This window comes from Cucumis melo, chromosome 10 (assembly GCF_025177605.1).
Source record: "Cucumis melo cultivar AY chromosome 10, USDA_Cmelo_AY_1.0, whole genome shotgun sequence".
In the NCBI taxonomy this organism is placed as follows: Eukaryota; Viridiplantae; Streptophyta; class Magnoliopsida; order Cucurbitales; family Cucurbitaceae; genus Cucumis; species Cucumis melo.
Window position 1 is genome coordinate 23,908,483 of NC_066866.1, and position 20,008 is coordinate 23,928,490.

General features: G+C 30.9%; 1 protein-coding gene across 5 annotated transcripts; it reads left to right on the top strand.

Annotated features, from left to right (window-relative positions):
- The first annotated feature begins 1,159 nt into the window (after nt 1-1,159).
- On the top strand, nt 1,160-18,253 carry LOC103502521 (uncharacterized). 5 transcript variants are annotated; one of them, XM_008466477.3, is made up of 6 exons: nt 1,221-1,848; nt 2,493-2,756; nt 7,520-8,236; nt 8,865-8,977; nt 16,853-16,993; nt 18,007-18,253. In XM_008466477.3, exons 1-6 carry the CDS (start codon nt 1,315-1,317, stop codon nt 18,080-18,082), a joined length of 1,845 nt encoding a protein of 614 aa, XP_008464699.2. In that variant the 5' UTR covers nt 1,221-1,314; the 3' UTR covers nt 18,083-18,253. The 5 variants fall into 5 exon arrangements, 3 of the variants coding, with proteins under 3 accessions (XP_008464699.2, XP_050947414.1, XP_008464700.2); XR_007824542.1 differs by lacking the exon at nt 18,007-18,253 and adding an exon at nt 16,015-16,106 and having other exon boundaries at nt 1,243-1,848; nt 16,853-16,992; XR_007824541.1 differs by lacking the exons at nt 16,853-16,993; nt 18,007-18,253 and adding an exon at nt 15,295-15,938 and having other exon boundaries at nt 1,160-1,848; nt 8,865-14,704.
- Nucleotides 18,254-20,008: the final 1,755 nt, after the last annotated feature.

Below are 20,008 nucleotides of genomic sequence, written 5' to 3' on the forward strand. Positions count from 1 at the left end.
CCACGTAGTACTTAAGTGCGTCAAGAGTTCTTTACTCCAATTCATCCCAGCGTCGGGAGTTATGTATTCCTGACTCTGCCTCACGTCTATATCAAGAAATACTCTCTCGACACGTTTCTCCTGACCCGTCTCCTAATAGGCCTCTATTTTTTGAACGTATTTTGATATATTTCTCGACGATTTAATACGTCGGGAGAGCCATAATTTCTTATAGTGTAAGTTATGTTCAGGGTGAAAATGTCTCTACTGATATCGTTCAAGTCTTTGATGAGTCAGATTTGTAAAAAGGTTTGTATTATGTTTAAGCTGCTACTAAGTTATCATGTTTAAGTTTCCACTGATGTCTCACATAGGTTGCAACTAGTAGTCTAAATTAGTCAGAAAAGAGCATAACTTGTGTTGTTATTTATTTCAAGTATGCATTTGGATTGAGACTGCTAGTTGAGTCAGGCAAGTTAGTCGATTAATTGGTGAATTTTGTCAAGATATGGCAATGCTTGCAAGCCATCACACCTTCAATTGGGCGAGGTTAAGGGTTCAAGTAAGGAGCTTCAGGGAGGAAGTGTGACAACTTACACCTTAGTAAACTTTTTTTTAACCCCTAATTATTTGAACTACTATTTCATCTTAATCGTAGTCTTCAACTAATCTCAAATCCAACTCATCCACTTGTTTCATTGGAAAGCTTAGAAATGATATAGTTAAGGGTTTACGCAAACAATTGGGACAATTCTTAATTGTATTTTATACTTTAGGAAAAATTACTCTTTTGGTCCCTCAGGTTTGAGGTTAATCTTTATTTGGTTTTTAAATTTTTTTAAACAAACCATTTGGTCTCCGTGGTTATAAATGATAGTTAAAAGTGGTTCCTGCGGCTAATTTGACAATTAGTTGACTAATGGAAAAACTAGGTGGCAAATTTAACCCATTTCAATTTATTATTATTATTAATATTAGTATTAATTTTAATTTTTTTATTATTCAGTTGCTCTAGTGAAGTAGATTATTAGTCCAAAAGTGCTCTCCAACACGGCTGTGTAATTTACAAATATGCAAAGAAACAAAATAAGAAAACAAGCAGTTCCCACATGAATCATAAATTCAGTTTCAAACAACACATAAAACAAAGAACAAAAGAAAATAAAAAATTCCTCACTCAAATTTTGGAAGTTTGTTCATAGATATTTCTTCTAAAACATTCAAATGTAGGGTTCTAATTCATCTTCTTATCTTTTCCATCTCTTAATTCAATTCATTCCAAACAAAACCAAAACAATTTCTTTCTTCTTTCTTTCAATTTCTCACCTCTCAACAATGGCATCCACCACATTGGGCACTTCAATAAAAACAAGAGGAGATTCATTTCCAAATTTCATTTTATTTCCAAATAAACCCTTAAGTCCCAAAGTAAGTAGTTTTGCTTTTCTAAAACGCGCCGCCCCCCGAGGGGTTGCGGCAACGTGGAGGACGGCGGAGCACGGTGGAGCATTGGCAGCGGAGGAGGTGGATGAGGAGATGGGGAGGATTCGGCGGCTGCAGAATGGGTCAGACGTGAGAGGGGTGGCGATCGAGGGGGAAAAGGGGAGGACGGTGGACTTGACGGCGGCAGCCGTGGAGGCGATAGCGGAGAGTTTCGCGGAGTGGGTAATCAATGGGATGGAAACGGGGCGGAGCGTGAGTGTTTCGGTCGGGAGAGACCCGAGAATTTCCGGCAGTGCTTTGAGTGCTGCGGTGTTCGCCGGAGTTAGTAGGGCGGGGTGTTTGGTGTTTGATATGGGACTTGCCACCACGCCGGCGTGTTTCATGAGCACCGTTTTGTCTCCTTTTTCTTATGATGCTTCTATTATGGTTGGTTCATGGAGCTAAATTTATATAAATACCTAAATTCTATGTACTTCTTTTTACATAAAATTATATATACTTTAGTGACATAGATCACTATTATGATTATAAAATAATACCAAATAATTTTAGGGAAGAAAAATTTTTTAAAATAATGCTAAAAACTTAAAATTTATTGTTAGAACCTTTTAAATTACTTTATGAATTAGAAGCATACATTTTTTAAATTAAAGGATTAAACATACTATTGTTCAAATCTACATATAACTGAGGATATTATATTTACTTAAAAATATTCTTTAAACTGAGTTTATTATATGAATAATCTCTCGTTAATGTGGTGGTGTATGCACCCTGAAACATTTATCCTGTATAATGGGAACAACTTGGTAGAGTAAAACAAAGATTTGAAAGTTGAGAAACAAAGATGGAATAAATGGAAGGATTTCGAAAATTCAACTTTTTATTTTAATATTTATAAAAACGAAATAGAAGAAATAATAACTTTAATATAATTAAATTATTTAATAAAAAAATTACACAAACACTTTTATTTATTTATTTATTTATTTATTTATTTATTTATTTATTTATTTATTTATTTATTTATTTATTTATTTATTTATTTATTTATTTATTTTGTGTTGTAGTTAACAGCATCTCACTTACCGTATACACGAAATGGGATGAAGTTTTTCACGAAGAGAGGAGGGTTAAGCTCGCCGGAGGTGGAGGAGATATGCGACAGAGCCGCCGTGAAGTACGCAAACAGAGTGGTCAAAGTCTCTACTCTTCTCCGAACGCCGCCGTCAAAGGTGGATTTCATGGGGGCTTATTCAAAGCATCTCAGAGATATCATTAAGCAAAGAATCAATCATCCTTTGCATTATGATACTCCTCTCCAAGGATTTAAGGTATTAACTTTTTCTTTCACTCTACCCATGATGTCGACACCAAATTCCTTACTCCTAAGTTTTTTATAGTGTTTATAAAGAAAATAAAAAATCCCTCCCTCATATACAACCGTCAAAATTAGTTTAATATTAATATTGGATTTTTTTTTATGGATTACCGATTCTCCTCGTTTTCTTTTCTAAATAATTTTTCGGAGTCTTTTTAAAAATATAAAAAAGCCACAAAGTATTTATCACTGTATAAAACAATTCTAAAAATGAAAAAACTCAGAGGCCCAACGTGTAAAATACAAAAAATATTCTGTCAACCATGCGCATAATATACTTGGTAACGCGATTTGGTACACGATCGTTTAGATTTCTTTTTCCAATTCTATCGATTAATTAATTGGGTTACACGATCGTCCCAAATCTAAACCATTTTTTTTAAAATTTTGGTATACGATCGTTTAGATTTGGCTACACGATTGTTTAGACTTGGGGTTTCAAATCTAAACCATTTTTTTTTCAAAATTTGGTATACGATCGTTAGAATTGAGTACACTATCGTTTAGATTTGGCTACCTCAAATCTAAAAGATTTTTTTTTTCAAAATTTGGTATAAACGATTTTTTTTAATATTCTTTATACACAATCTTTTAGTTTTTCTTACCTAATTTAAATGTCTAACTAATTTTTTTAAAATTCTTATACCCATCAGATTTGGTTACCTAATCTAAACATAAAAAAAAAAAAGACATGCACACATCGAAAAAAAAGAGAGAAAACCAAGAAAGACGATAGAAAGAAATAGATTTGGTTACCAAAATCTAAAAACAAAAAAAAATGGAAGAAATTGCAGCTAAAAATGAAGAGTACAGAGGAAGATGAGAAATTGAATAGAGGAGAAAAAGATGAGAGGACAAATCTGTAATATTTAAAAAATAGCTTTTATGGGCTTTGTTATACGGGCCATAAATATTTCACGAGTTTGTTATATTTAGGAAAGTTTCCCTAATTTTTTTTCAAAAATAGAACAAAACGTGAAAATATTTATCAATTTTGAAAACAAGTAAAAAGCCTAAAAGCCCATAACGTGAAATAATAAAAATATCTCGCGATTAATCGGCCACACACACATGCGAAAAGCTTGTACATGATCTTGTACCAAATCTAAACGTTCTTGGTACACGATATTGTATCAAATCAAAATTAAATGAGATCATATATACCAATATCTAAACGATCTTGATACAAGATCTTGTACCAAATCTAAACAATCTTGGTACACGAGACCTTATACCAATTCTAAATGATCTTGGGCATGATCTTATACCAAGATTGTTTAGATATATGATCGTTTAGATTTTGGTAAACGATTTTGTACTAAATCTAAAATATCTTGGTACACCCTCTTGTATCAAATCTAAACGATCTTTGGTACACCATCTTGTACCAAATCTTAATGATCTTGGTAAACGATCATTTAAATCTATCACTTATATATCTATTTAAACAATCGTTTAGATCTATCACTTATCTATCTGGATCGATGGTGATCTATCTCTGTCTATCTGGGGTAGACGACTGATTGTTTGGATTTCATTACATGATCATGTAATGAAAAAAGAAAGAAGAAAAAAATAGACGAGAGATGAGAAGAAGAAACAAAGAATTAATGAGAGATGACGAAGAAGTAAGAAATTCTAGAAGAAAAAATAAAGACATCGCGAACAAGAAGAAATGAGAATATGAAGAAGGAGAAGTAATAATTAATATGAAGAAGACGTGCAAGAATTCAATACTCGTCCTGGAAAGTTCAAAACCAACAAGGGAAAATCTGAAATTCATAAAAAAAAATAGTGGTGATTTTATGAGTTTTTTTTATTATGTGAACCGTATATATTTTCGGTTTTGTTTTATATATGTAATTGACCTAATTATAATTGTCAAAAGTTTAATAATATATAGTTTATGAAAGGAGTATCCATGTTATTATATTGGTAGATATATAATAATACATTGTGCCTGATTTTAAAGTTTGGATTTAGTTTTCATACGGTAATTAGTTACATTTTTACTCTTTAAAAGTTTTAAGTTTTATTATTTTTTATTTAGTTCCTCAATTTCAAAATTTTACATTTTCAAGTTCCATGTTTAGTCATTAAATTTAATTTCAATAATTTACATGTTTATTCTTTGACTTTACATCAACAGCACTTACGACTTTGGTATTTGGCGTTAGCTTTTAAGTGATTAAGTGATGAAAAATGAGGTTTAGAAATGTAAATATTGAACATAATAAAAGACAAATTTCATATAAAATTTTTTAAAAATGGAACTTCACAACTAAAAGAAAAAAAAAAAAAGAAGAAAAAGAAAAGAAATAAGAAATTGTGTTATGTAGTTTTAGTGTGTTGCATGGCTTTTCCCTTATCTCTTGGGATTTGAATTTACGTGTGAACTACGTTTGTGGTGTTCATTGCTTTATCCAATCCAAAGCCACACTATTTGTTTGCTGTTTTGTATCTTCTATTTCTGGGAACTTACACACTATGAACGGAGAGGATAAACTTCTTTTTATTATAACATTTTTATAGAAATAACACAACACCCCTGACAAAATTAAAAAATTGACGAAGTCGATTATTTTTTTTAAATATTTCAGGTTTGTCTTTTCTTTTTATCTCTTTCTTTTAATTTTTTTTCTTTTCTTTTTCAACGTCTTTTTCTCTCTTTCTTTCTTCAATTTTCTTTTTCTTTTCCTCTCTTTTTCTCTTCTTCTTCTACCATTTTTCTTTTATTTTTCTTAACTGTTATTATTTGGTTCAAGATCAAGATCTATTTTTTATATATTCTTTTTCAAATTGTTACTTGATTGTTCAAGATCGTGTAACAAATATAAAAAATTATGAAAAAATTTATTGGAATATTGAGTTACAAAATCTAAACAATCGTATACAAAAAAAAATAGTCAAATCTAAACGATCGTCTACTAAAGAATCTTAAAAAAAATTGTTTTGATTTGGAATCAAATCTAAACGATCATGTACCAAATCTAAATGATTGTCTACAAAAAATAACAAAATATAAACGATCATATACCAAAAAGATCTTGAAAAAATTATTTTAGATTTTGCTACCTAAATTTAAACAATCAAATCTAAACGATCGTATACCAAAAATTTTGAAAAAAATCATTTAGATTTGGTTATCCAAATTTAAACGATGAAATCTAAATAAGCGTGTAGAAAGAATAGTCAAATCTAAACGAACGTGTACTGAACAATCTTGAAATCTACTAACTGTACCAAAAAATCTTGAAAAAAAATCGTTTAGATTGTCAAATGTAGTCAAATCTAAACGACTATGTATCAAAAAATAGAAATGATAGTTTACCGAATATATAATGCGTGTTTAGAGTCAATTAACCATGAGGCATTTTTGGTATTTTTTTTTATGGTAGGCTTATGAGCTTTTTCTGTTTTCGAAACTGTTTTACATAGTATAAATATTTTGTCGTTTGGTTATATTAAAAAAAAAAACTATTTTTAATATAGTCAAATATTTTATTAATGTTATACTATTGGTTAAAAATCACCCTCAACAAACTCTTACCAAAGTAACACTTTTTAATTTATAATTTTAGTTTTTAATGATTTAATTCTAAATCTTAATAATTAAAAAATTGAGTCCGTGTATTTTATCATTTATCACTATTTAGCTTCCATATAAACCATATAGTATTAATAAATGTAATCAAATTTTCTAGACACATAATTATTAAATTTATTAAAGTTCAGTTTTGTTTATAAACTAATTTCAATATATTTCTGTTCGTTATTCTAATTTCTCTTCTCAAATACTTTTCTCATTAATTTCTCTCTTCAACAGTTTATGTTCATCTATATCTCCAATTATTTTCCTTTCCACATATTCTCTCTTTTTAAACTACTTTATAGGGAATTCATTGTCAATTTTACAATGATTAATAATTTTATAATTTTATACCTCGTTAACTCAAAAATACCATCAAAAGTAAATTAGAAGCTAAAAAATTTAAAATTAAGGCACATTTCATAATCATTTTATCTTTTGTTTTGTTTTTTTTTATTATCCACTTTTTAACAAGTTTCTTAAAAAACAAAGTTAAATTTTGAATCAATAAATTATAAAAAATATCTCTCTAACTCTATGGCTTGTATAAAATAGAACCTTTAAACTTTCAAAAATTTCATAAATGCACTTAAACTTTCAAAAAGAGTTCAAAAAAATATTCTTTAACGTTAGTTTTAGATAAAAATCGTTAAATTTTTGTGGAAAAAATACTTTGATCTATTAAAAAGTTTTTTTAAGTACCCTCAAACTTAGACAAGTTTAAAAAATATTCTCAACTAACACAAAATTAATAACATGTGTTATATAACAAAACAAAAAATGTATATTTTAAACTTTTTTTTATTTATGAAAGTTTAAAAGGTGTTTTAAAAGTTAGTGTGTTTTACTACTACTTATTGTTTTAATATATTTTAAGAAGAAATTTTTATTTTAAAATTTTGTCATAAGATCTTATGTTTTAATTTAATATTTTGGTTTTTATTTTTATTAGTAAGAAAATTGGTATAAATTTTAGATCAACAAGACTATTTGTTAAAAAAAAAAAAAAAAAAAAAAATTTAAAGGTATCTTGAAACTTTTCAATTGGAGTGGTTAGCAAGGGGTTATTTAGTTTTCTTTTAAAGGTATTTAAAATGTTTTAATTTGTATATAATTTTAATTTACAGATAATAGTAAATGCGGGTAACGGATCCGGGGGCTTCTTCACGTGGGATGTCTTAGACAAGCTGGGCGCAGACACCTTTGGCTCTCTCCATCTCAACCCAGACGGCATGTTCCCCAACCACATCCCTAACCCAGAAGACAAAACCGCCATGTCACTCACTCGAGCCAGCCTCCTCGACCACAATGCCGACCTCGGTGTCGTCTTTGACACTGACGTTGACCGTAGTGGTGTCGTCGATCACGAGGGCAACCCAATCAATGGTGACAAACTCATCGCCCTAATGTCGGCCATCGTCCTTCGAGAGCACCCTGCCACCACCATTGTCACCGACGCCCGTACCAGTGTTGCTCTCACAAAGTTCATTACCAATCGAGGTGGACGACATTGTCTGTACCGTGTCGGGTATCGGAATGTGATCGACAAAGGAATCCAACTCAACATGGATGGAATCGAGACGCATCTCATGATGGAGACGTCGGGGCATGGGGCACTTAAAGAGAATTATTTTTTGGATGATGGGGCTTATATGGTTGTGAAGATTATTATTGAAATGGTGAGAATGAAACTAGAGGGATCAAATGAAGGGATTGGTAGTCTTATAAAGGATCTTGAAGAACCTTTGGAGTCTGCGGAATTGAGATTGAATGTGATTTCTGAGCCAAGTTTTGCTAAAGAGAAGGCTGTGGAGGTTATTGAGACATTTAGGGACTTTGTCCAGGTATTTTTTATCACTTTTTATACTTCAAATTCCAAGTTTAGTCAGTCTCAAACTTTGAAATTTTTAGTACATTGCTTCATTAATTTAATTTTCTAAAGTGTCGTTCGTTGCATAATTTATTAAAAGTTCAATATTTATCTATAAGGTTTCTCAATTTCCAATTTTTTATATAAAATATGTAGGATTGACAATTTCAGTTCTTTTAATTATCAAATTAATCTAATAAATATCCATATATAAATTTTAGTTCTATTAAAACTTAGAGTACTCACGATTTTAAGTTCAATATATTAGTAAATTTTAGAAAATTCTAGATTTTTAATTTTGAAACTAACACAAATAGATGCAAACTTTAACGTTTATAAATTAAACTTGTATACATTGTGGTACAATTGGTTGATAGTTTGTTTTCTAATTTATTTTTTTTTTTCTTTATTTTAAGTCATAGTTAGTTTTATAATTAAATTAAAGTATATATGTATATATATTTCAATAAGTTATTGTGTATGTATAATGACCTAACTATTTTATTATATACATATGTATATATGTACATGCGTGTGTAAAATATATATATAGGTTATATCGGCAACAGTTTAATATGAAAGAATTTGAAAACATATGTTAGGAAGGGAAGCTTGAGGGATGGGAACTGGACTCATGTGGAGATTGTTGGGTGCATGAAGGGTGCTTAGTGGACTTAAATGACCATCCCAAGCCTATTGATGCACAAATGTACAGGTTAGAATTAAAACTAATCTTTCGTTATTTTAAATAGTTAATACTAAAACAGTAAGACCTGTTTGTTTTTGGTTTTTATAATTAAACTTTCTTTCTCACTTTCTTACCCTAATTTGTATCAATCTCAAAGTAGGGAAGTTGTACTTTGCTAGATTCTAAAACTTAAAATAAGTTTTTAAGAATTATTTTTCTAGACGCAGTTCTTCAAAAAATAGAAGAAAAAAAATTGACAAACTATTTACACTCCATAGAACAATAAAATTTGTTATTCTTGATTTTCTATCAAGTGTAAATATTTTGTCAAATGTTCTATTTTTGACGATGTTTCCTTTTAAATTTTAACTTGTTTTTTAAAACATTGATAGAAATTACATATCAAAAAGAAAATTTATAGATAAAAGAAGTATTTATATCCTTAATTTTCAAAAATAAAAAACAAAAACAAAATGGATAAAAAATGTGACCACGATTTTTTAAATTTGGCTAAAATTCAACTCTTATACTTAAAGAAATGAAAACCATACAAAAAAATTTTTAAAAATAAACCTAATTTTTAAAAATGGAAAACAAAAATTGGATATTTACTGGACGGACTGAAAACATGTATCATTTGATTTATCAAAATTTTAAAGGTCTCTTTTAAAAAGCAATTGTATTTTAGTCTTTACTATCCTTTTCCCTCCCATTATCCATGTGTTAATGAAATGTAGTACTGGTTATGTTTATTTTGTTGTTTTTAATGTTAAATGGCTTCTTAATTAGTTTACATTTGGATCCTATAGTTAGTAACTTTAAACTATCAACGAAATGTGACTAAACACTCATAACATGTCACATATCAAAAAAAAATGTGTCAGGTAAAAAAAACGATAGAATATCTATACAAAAACAAGGCTAGGATTTAATGGAGAAGCTGGTCTTGGATCAAGATGTGGGGGTAAAATTGTATTGGTCAAAGGGAGGATGGCGATAATGAAATGGAAATTGCTTTTGTTGGTCCAAAGGTTGGAGGAGGTACTTGCATATTAGACTCGTAGACATGTGGTAAGGAGAGGATGTAGAAAGAGAGGAATAAGAAGGGGAATAAAACAAGGAGGAATAATGGTGGTAGAAGAAGAGGAGAGAAGGGGAGACAAAGGAAAAATGTATTCATAAAAGATAATAGAGATAATGGATTCGTGAAAATGTATACTATAGCAAATTTAACCTTTCAAATCTAGAGTGTAACCAAGAAACCATGTTGAGTTATTTTAGGTTCAAGCTTATGTCTGTTTGTATGGCTTGAGTAGCTTGAGTAAAGGATAACAAGCACATCCAACAACATCCAAAAACTTTTAAATGCAATAAAATTAGGAGTGGTTCCAAACGTTTTTTCAAAAAAAAAAAAAACATATTCAAGGAAGAGGTTGATATTCCGTTAGTTAAAAAAAGAAATAGCTATAGAAAAAGCATAAGACCAAAATTCAATTAGAATGGGCGAGTGACTATGTAAGGACATGACAATTTCGACATAGTTACCAAAATTCAAAATAGTTAATTACTATTTCCTCACCGATTATAATCATTGGAAAAGTGAAGGTTCACCATTCCATTTGTCATATGTATGTTACAACCATTGTCAAATAGCCAATAGTTATTAGTAAAAAGTATAGATGGATTACTCGTATATGCTACCATAGCAACAAATTGGGTTAGGGAATGTCATCCTTGGACTCGCAATTAAGATTAGTATGACCATGTTTGGTGCAAATTTGGCAGAAGACATGGCTACTGTTTGATCGAGAGAAATTAGCTCGATATACTAGGTTGAGAATTAAAAGACTCATTTGATTGAGCAGGTTCACAATTTGTGCTGAAATTAGAAGGCAAAAAATTGGATCCATTTGAGTTGAAAGTAGAGTTTGAAAAAGAACCCCTTAAGTTGCGTCCTCCTCCACGCAACGTTGCGTCCTCCTCCACGCAAGCGCCCTTTCCCTCTTTCTTTAGATGGTGCAAATCTTCTTCCTCCTTTAGTTGGTTGGTGCATTGATGCAGATTGGAAAGGGATCATGGCAATCGATGTACTAGATTTGAGCATCAACGGGATAAGGATAATTGATTTTTCTTCAGCGTCGAGGAGCACTTCGAGTTCAAAAAGGAAGAGTGTCGTATCTCGTGTTCGAATGGATGTTAGAAAAACATTAAATTAAAAGGGAAGGATATTTAGGATACGTAATAGTGTTTCTTCATCCTTAACCTTTACTCCAGCAAAGGTGATTAACGAGGAATTACACTTTTTAGAAGTACTGCTCTCAACGCTCTCATTTTTTACGATTAATTGTGCATATCAGAGTACAAGCAACCTTGTACAAGTTTTAGAGGAATGTCGATTTTTCAAGGCTGATCCACAGCTCACGATCAGCAGTCACAGAGATGATATCTGTAACAAATTAATAAGCTAGATACATTATGGATAACACATTCCTAAATACAATTCTAATTTCAAGATGTAAGCATTTCTAGATACATGTAATTCTTCAAGTACATGAATAGTGTATATGCATCTACTTCATTTATTTTGTGTCTTTTAGGAAGTGTCATTTGAGTACTATATAAAAAGTTCATTTGCTTCCATTTGTATACAAGAAAAAAAATCAAATCAATGGAAGCAAATTGAAGCTTATAAAGAAAGTGAATTTCAAGAGAACAATATTCTTCTCTTGTGTGTTCTTGAGTTTTCTAAGTGAACAAGTTTCTTCTCTTAAAAGTTCGTGAGATTTAGAGTAAATTTAGAGTGAGCTTGTCAACACTTCCAACAAATTTGCATCAGAGTAGAGGATTGAAAGATTTCATCTAACATGTTGCAGACTCACAACTTCCTCGCTTTAAGGGAAAAAACTATAGATGGTGGATCCAATAAATGAAGGTTCTTTATGGATCTCAAGATCTTTGGTATATTGTTGACAAAGAATATTTTTGAGCTAGAAAGTGAGAATAGTCTTTCACCACAACAACTCAAAGAGTTAAAGATGCATTGTAGAATTTGTATGAAGGAGAAGAAAAAGTAAAATTGGTATGATTGCGAACACTTCGAGCTGAATTTGATACCATTTGAATGAAAGATGCTGAAACTATTAAAGAATATTTCAACATTGTTCTCTTAATTGTTAATCAATTGAGATCAAATAAAGAAACAATTGAAGATCAAAGGGTGGTTGAAAAGATCCTTGAAGCATGACTAGAAGATATGAGCATATTGTTATAGCAATTGAAGAATCCAAAGGTTTGTCAACTCTCTCCATCACTAGCTTAATGGGATCTCTTCAATCTCATCGGCCTAGATTGAAGTTGTTTGATTCTACTCCTTTAGAAGAAGCTTTTTATATGCAATCCTCCTATAGAGGGCGATCTGGTGGAAGAAGAGGTGAACGTGGCAGTAGAGGAAATGGAGGATCCAACGTTGTAACAAATAAGGTATCAGAGAGTAGAGTCAATCAATCTTCTTCAAATAGAGGATAAGGAAGAACTTCAAATAGAGGAGGAGGCAGAAGTGATGGTCGTGGAGATTTTTCTCACATATAATGTTCGATGTAGGTGTTATATAGACATTTTCAAGCAGATTGTTGGTCTAAGAAGGGTAATTCTAATCAAGCAGAAATCACTCTAATGCATGAGCAACAGGATAATGATTAAGGTATTCTCTTTCTCACATTCAACGTCCAAGAAACAAGCACCGAAGAAACATGGTATCTTGATAATGGTTGTAGTAACCACATTACAAGAAGAAAGAATATTTTTATATCTTTAAATGAATCTCATCAAAATGTAGAGAAGATTGGTGAACAAAAGAAGCTTGAAGTCAAATGAAAATGAGATATTCTTGTCAAGACAAAAAAAAATGGAACAAAAAATAATTACTGATGTATATTATGTTTCAAAGCTCAAACACAATCTTTTAAGTGTTGGACAACTTATCTTAAGAGGATATGATGTTATCTTTAAAGATAACATATGTTAGATTAGAACCAAGAACGGAGATCTTATAACAAAGGTTCACATGATTCACAACAAAATGTTTCCAATTAAAATAAGCTATGAGAAGCTTGTAAGACTTTAATAAATGACTCTTTATGGTTGTGGCAATGTCGATTTGGGCACCTGAGTTTTAACACTTTGTCTCACATATGTCAACAACATATGGTGAGAGGAATGCCATATATTAAAATGAAAGCATCATCGAAATCCATTTCTGACTGGAGATTCTTGGAGAGCATCAAAATCTCTCGAGCTTGTCCATACAAACTTATGTGGACCCATGAAAACTACTATACATGGAGGTAACCGTTATTTTCTCACATTTATTGATGACTACAGTCGAAAAACATGGATTTATCTGCTAAAATAAAAGAGCGCTACTTTAAAATGTTTCAAGACATTCAAAGCAATGGTGGAAAATGAAAGTAGCTTGAAATTGAAATCATTGTGTTTAGATCATGGAGGAGAATATATTGCTTTTGTAGATTTCTTGAAGGAAAATGGAATCAAGCATCAGAAGATTGTTCGAAGAACTCCTCAACAAAACCAAGTTGTAGAGAGGAAAACAAAATAATAATGGAACTTGCAAGAAGTATGTTGAAGGCTGAGAAGCTTCCAAATCAATTTTGGGAAGATGTAGTAACTTGTGTTGTTTATCTCTTATATCGAACTTCAACTAAAGCAATGCAAGGTAATACTCCTCAAGAAGCATGGAGCAGATTGAAACCAACTGTTAGTCACCTAAGAGTGTTTGGGTCCATTGCTTACTCTCATATTTCAAATGAGAAAAGAGGTAAGCTAGATGATAAATCAAAAAAATGCATTTTTGTTGGGTACAATGAGAACTCCAAAGCTTACAAATTGTACAACCCTATAAGTAAGAAAGTTATTATAAGTCGAGATGTCAAGTTTGATGAAGCAAAAATTTGGCGGTTGGATGCACCAAATGAAGACTAGAATCCATTACTTCTTGATATAGATGGCAAAGAAGATGCTTAAGAGTTGAAGCTTGAAGAGACTCAACCACTGACTTACCTTCTTCATCACACTCCATAAGTGATGAAGAAACTACTCCAAGGAAGACAAGAAATATTCAAGAGATCTATAATACTTCAAGAAGAATACTAGATGATGAACATTCTGATTTTGCTTTATTTCAGATGTTGATCCTATATATTTTGAAGAAGAAATTCAAGATGAAAAATGGAAAGATGTAAAGGATCAAGGAAGAAACAAGGCATGGGAGTTAGTAAAATTACAAAAAAAAATAGAAAAGCTCTTGGAGTCAAATGAATCTATAGAACAAAGCTAAAGCAAAATGGACAGGTGAAGAAATACAAGGTCAGACTCGTCGTAAAAGTTTACAAACAAAAGTTTGGTGTGGATTATGAAGAAGTTTTTGCACCAATAACTTGCTTGGAGACTGTTCATTTGTTGTTAGCCCTTGTAGTAAAAATGATTGGAAAGTTCATTTAGTGGATGTCAAGTCAGCATCTTTAAATGGGTATTTAGAGGATAAAATATATATTCAGCAGCCTTCCGATTATGCTAAGATTGGATAAGAAAATGAGGTGTGTCAATTGAAGAAAGCATTGTATGGGCTAAAGCAAGCACCGAGAGCTTGGTACAGCCGCATCGACAATTTTTTCTTGAAGGATGGTTTTAGAAGATGTCCATATGAACATGCTCTCTACACCAAAGAAGACGAAAATGGTAATTTTTTTAATAATTTGTCTATATGTTGATGATTTAATTTTTACGAAAAATTCAAACATGATGATCGGAGAGTTCAAAGAGAGCATGAAAAAGGAATTTGAGATGACTGATATGGATTTACTTTTTTCTTTCTTGGTATTGAAGTTAAACAAGGTAATAATGAGATTACAGTTTTGTAAAAGAAGTATGCAAAAGATTTGTTGATAAAGTTCAAAATGGAGAATGCTTTTCTTGCTAGTACTCTTACAAAACAGGGTTTAAAGTTAAGCAAGCATGATATTAGTGAAGTTTTTGATGCCACCATTTATAGAAGTCTTGTTGGAATTTTAATGAATTTAACTACAACTAGATCTGATCTTTTGTTCTCCATCAGTTTATTGAGTAGATTTATGGCATCACCAAAGAGAAGTCATTGGGAAGCTAGAAAAAGAGTTCTTAGATATATTCTTGGAACTGTTGATCATGGAATCCACTATAAAAAGAATGTGGATAGTGTTTTTGTTAGTTACGTGATAGTGATTGGGGAGGAAATATTGATGATTTTAAAAGTACTTCAGGTTATTTATTTAATGTTACTTATGGAGCAGTTTCATGGGCATCAAAGAAGCAATGTCGTAGCATTGTCCACAATGGAAGCTGAATACATCTCTTTGTCTACAACTAGTTGTCAAGCACTTTGGCTAAGAAAGGTACTATATAAATTAAAGGGACCATCATGTTCTGTGACATTCAATCATCTATTTCACTTTCGAAGAATCCAGTTTTTCATGGAAGAAGCAAACACATAAAGATCAAGTATCATTTCATCAAAGAATGAATCAAAGATGAGAAGTGTATATGAAGTATTGCAAGACATGAGACCAAGTTGCAGACATATTCACAAAAGCATTAAAGACAGACTCATTCTTGAAAATGAAAGAGAAGCTCGGAGTCTAGGAAGTCTAGCTTAAGGGGGCATGTCAGAAATTAATAAGCTAAATACATTCTGGGTAACATATTCAAGATACATTTCTAATTTCAAGATACATGCATTTCTAGATACATGTAATTGTTCAAGTACATGCACACATACCATTCATGTACTTGATGGTATGTATGCATGTACTTCATTTATTTTATGTCTCTTAGGAAGTGCCTCTTGAGTACTATATAAAGAGTTTATTTCCTTCATTTGTATACAAGAAAAAAAAGAATCAAATCAATAGAAGCAAATTGAAGTTTTATAAATAAAGTGAGTTTCAAGAGAACAATATTCTTCTCTTTGTGTTCTTGAGTTTTCTAAAAGAACAAGTTTCTTCTCTTAAAAGTTCGTGAGATTTAAAGTGAATTTAGAGCAAGCTCGTCAACGCTTCCAACAATATGCGAGCAAGCGGAGGGCAAGAGCATAACTTTGATTAAGGTAATCACAACTTGATCTCTGTAATTCCAATGAAGATAGTTTGGTTTAATTTCGAGGGATGTTTAACTAGCATGGGATGATAGTTCGACTGAGGTAGAGGTAGGCTAGGAAGAGAAGAGTTGGACAATAGAGAGGTATTTTGTAGGCATTGGTGTGGAATTATCAAGATAACTAAAAAAGGCATGTGCTTGAATATTGCTAAGATTTGGATTTTTCATTGAACATATAATTCGTGGAATCGAGCCTAGCTAACAAAAACAAGATTGAAAATGTTGGATAGGACGTTAAAGATTTGAAGGGTAGGGATAGTTGAGATGGGTTGGGAAGATGTAAATGAAGCCATAGAAGGAAAGGGAAAAAGATGTTGGTCAAAAGGCTCTAATACCAAGAATAAACACAGACATGGTAGTGAATTTTACTCAAATTGTTGGACTTAATCTATAAAAATGATGTCCCATCTATTAGCTAGTAGGGTTCCCACCAATGTATACAACAAACTTTCCTTAGCAATATGAAAATATTTTAATAGAAACAATTTTTTAGGAAGTTATAAAAAATCTAACACATTAATTGATCCCTTGAGAAGTCAAAAGCTAAATCTGATATAAAAAAATCACATTGAAATCTTTAAGACTAAATAGAAACTAACTCATGCATGCGAACAAAACAAAGAAAAAATTGAACATATACTATTACCGTTATTATTATTATTATTATTTAAATATTTATGTGTAACATTAATTCAGGGTTAAAGTATTTGATGAGGAAAATGGAGAAATAGGTTGGGTACATTTAAGGCAAAGCATTCACAATCCAAACCTTGCTTTGAATATGCAATCATCTTTGCTAGGAGGCTGCCTCCAAATCACCAAAGATTTCAGAGATAAGTATGAAAACTACTCTCTCAAATTTAATTTAGAGCAAATATATATTTTTGTTTTTAAAGTAGAACTTAATGTATCATGTTTTAATATATTTTAATCATATATGTTTATCACAGATGAAGGTTAACATTGGTTTGTAATTATTTTGCACAACATAAAATTGAATGAGATAGGATAAGTAATGTAGGGCTAGGAGAAAGTAGGACCTTATAAAGAAAAAAAAGTTAAAAATTTCTATCTATTTTGAAATTTGAGGTATTAGAAAATTTTCTCACTTGAAATGACCTTATATATACCAAAGCACCTAGTATGGTGCAATTTGAACATTTTGTTATTATTTTTTTAATAATAAACCTGAGAGAGGGGGAAATGGGTATAATGGAATATCTCAATTAGGTTGACAAATCCTTAGTACTCTCATCAAGTCTCAAGACTAACATTATGCATTCAAAATCAGAAAAAGGGTATGAATACAAACAAGAGTTGGACAATAGTTCAGTAATAGATGAAATAGAGAAAATCTAAAAAAAACTTTTCAGTTCAAAGCAATATTACAAGCTTCATAGTTACAAATAACATTTTTTTTTATAACATAACATTTATGGATATAGAAAAAAAAATGTTAGGAAATTATACTATATATAAATACATATGGAATAGACTAAATTATGTATAAAACTCTCACTTCAAAAGTTAGAGCCAAATTAGTAATCAAACATTAAAAAAAAATAAAGAGAACAGAAAAAGAGAATAATATCAAAAAATAATATATTGGTTCAATCACCTAATTGATACATTAAAATTAAAAATGAAACTTGTAATCTAATTGCAAAACCATCAATTAGAATTTATTTTACTTATGAATATAAAAGTTAAGAAATAAAAAGCAATGAATTGGAATAAAATGAGAGATTTGATAATTTCTTGAAACTCAAAAAAATTATTTAGATAAGGAATCGAATTAATTTAAGATTTAATTTGAAGCAGGTGGACTAACACTATATTTTTATTATCAGATTTTTGTTGGTAAGTGGATGCGATCGTTTCCTCGATGTGGATCAAGTGGAGAAGTTCATAAACACTGGACTGTGAGATAATGACATTGAAAAAATAGTTTTTTGGGTTAAAATACTTTTGAAAAAAATGTAAAATGGTAAGAATGTACAGTAACTAAATATATATATTATATGTGTTGTATATACACATTTTACTTCTCATATAATTATTTAATTGGATGTTTAATAGTAGTTTAGTTTTCTTTCCCATGTATTTTGTAAACAATATTTTTAATTCTTTTTATCATTTTGAAAATATATCCAACTATCTTTTTTATTTAAGAAAATATTTCTTGATATAGCTTAGGAATTCATAATTATTAAAATTTACAATCTTGTTCATTTTACACTTTAATGTATCCAATAATCTTGTTCATTTTATGCAACAAGAACAAAATAGCAAAAATAGAACTTAGAATAAGAAAGCAAAGTTGAGGTAAGAAAGTTGAGAGAAAATTCTATTCTCAAATATTGATGTATGTTTCAAAAGCTTCTTATAACCCTCTCTATATATATACAAAGATGTTGGTAACATGTCTAAAATGCTAAAATAATAAATAAAAAAATGTTGTTTATAATTTTAATTTAAAGAAACAACCAATTTTATTTTTGCAAGCAATAGAGAGGGAAAAAAGAGGAGGAAAATGTTAAGGAAGAGAGTTGGTTCTTTTGGAAAATATCATCTTAGTGGGACAACTGACAAACACAGTAAGAGAAAAAAGAGGAGCAGCCGAAATATACACTCAAACAGGGAAGAGAAGAGAGAAGCGGTCATCGACATATTGACGCTAAAAAGGTGCCGTCAGAGTTTTGATGGCAGCTTGGCAACAAGATCGAGTGTTTTTTTGGTGTTTCAATTGTGGGTTCTTTGGTTCTAGCGACAATGATCCTTTCGGTCTATTTTAGAGCTATTTGGTGGCAGTCTTGACCGTGGTTTAGCTGCAGGCAAAAGCTTGACAACAAGTTTCGAGCAATTTAGCAGCTGGTTTAATCGTGGTTTCATGCTGTCAAAGGTGGATTTATGATAATTTGTAGAAATACAAATTACTATGGTCTTTTAGGTAGAACAATTTAGCAAAAAAGCAAGATAATATGTCAAAATGCGTAGCTTCTATTACAAATTCATAAACATAAGAGAATATAACTTGTATAAATCTTCATGCTTGTTTCACCATGCATTTTAGTGTCTTATCACAAGATTATGAAGGAAATAAGAAACATAGTGAATCGCAAGAGGAGCACGTGCTAAAGTTCTGCGATAGGAAGATTGGTTGACGACTAACTCCTTAGAAACCACATCATCACGTGAAGAAGATTCACTAAAAACAAGAATGGTAGTTGGAGTTGATGTGATTTGATAGGACTGCAATCGACGTTGACATGTATAAAAGAATAGAAGCATCCTGCCTAAAGTAGTCTATATAAAACCTCCTTCCTTACCATGAACATTTGTCTGGTCCGAAAGGACCAAATCCTAGAGAGCTCCTCATGAACCGGCGAAAGGAGTAGCCTTTTTGCCTTCTGTAACAGTTCTTCCACCTCTTTTTCGGTTAATCTTACAAGTGATAGCTCAAAAAAAAAATTTAAAGAGAGAATTCATTCTCTTCTTCCCCCAAACTTATAAAAGAGTCAAGGAATGCTTAGGCATTCTGCTACTCGACTCCGTTTCTATACTTTCCATTTTTGTATTTTATTTGTAGTGTATGACTTTTATATTGTACAATGGTCAAAAGGCATACATTCTTCAATACATTGCAACTTTATTTCTTGTTAATATATCATCTCTTTATTGTTCATCTGTTAAAGTGTTATAAGTAGTTTAGACTTGAGATAAGTTCTTGATAAGAAATCTAACTTATAAGGTTCATCACGTTTAGCTGAGATTTACTTCATTTCTTCGCCAGCATTTTTCGCCAACTGCTCGTGAGGGTAAGTAGCAAGGACATGACTAAACGCACATGAA

Coding starts and splice junctions, on each gene's coding strand:
- LOC103502521 (XM_051091457.1), top strand. CDS start 1,315: ATGGCATCCACCACATTGGGCACTTCAATAAAAACAAGAGGAGATTCA. Junction 2,757..7,519: donor CTCCTCTCCAAGGATTTAAG/GTATTAACTTTT, acceptor TTTAATTTACAG/ATAATAGTAAATGCGGGTAA. Junction 8,237..8,864: donor CATTTAGGGACTTTGTCCAG/GTATTTTTTATC, acceptor AACATATGTTAG/GAAGGGAAGCTTGAGGGATG.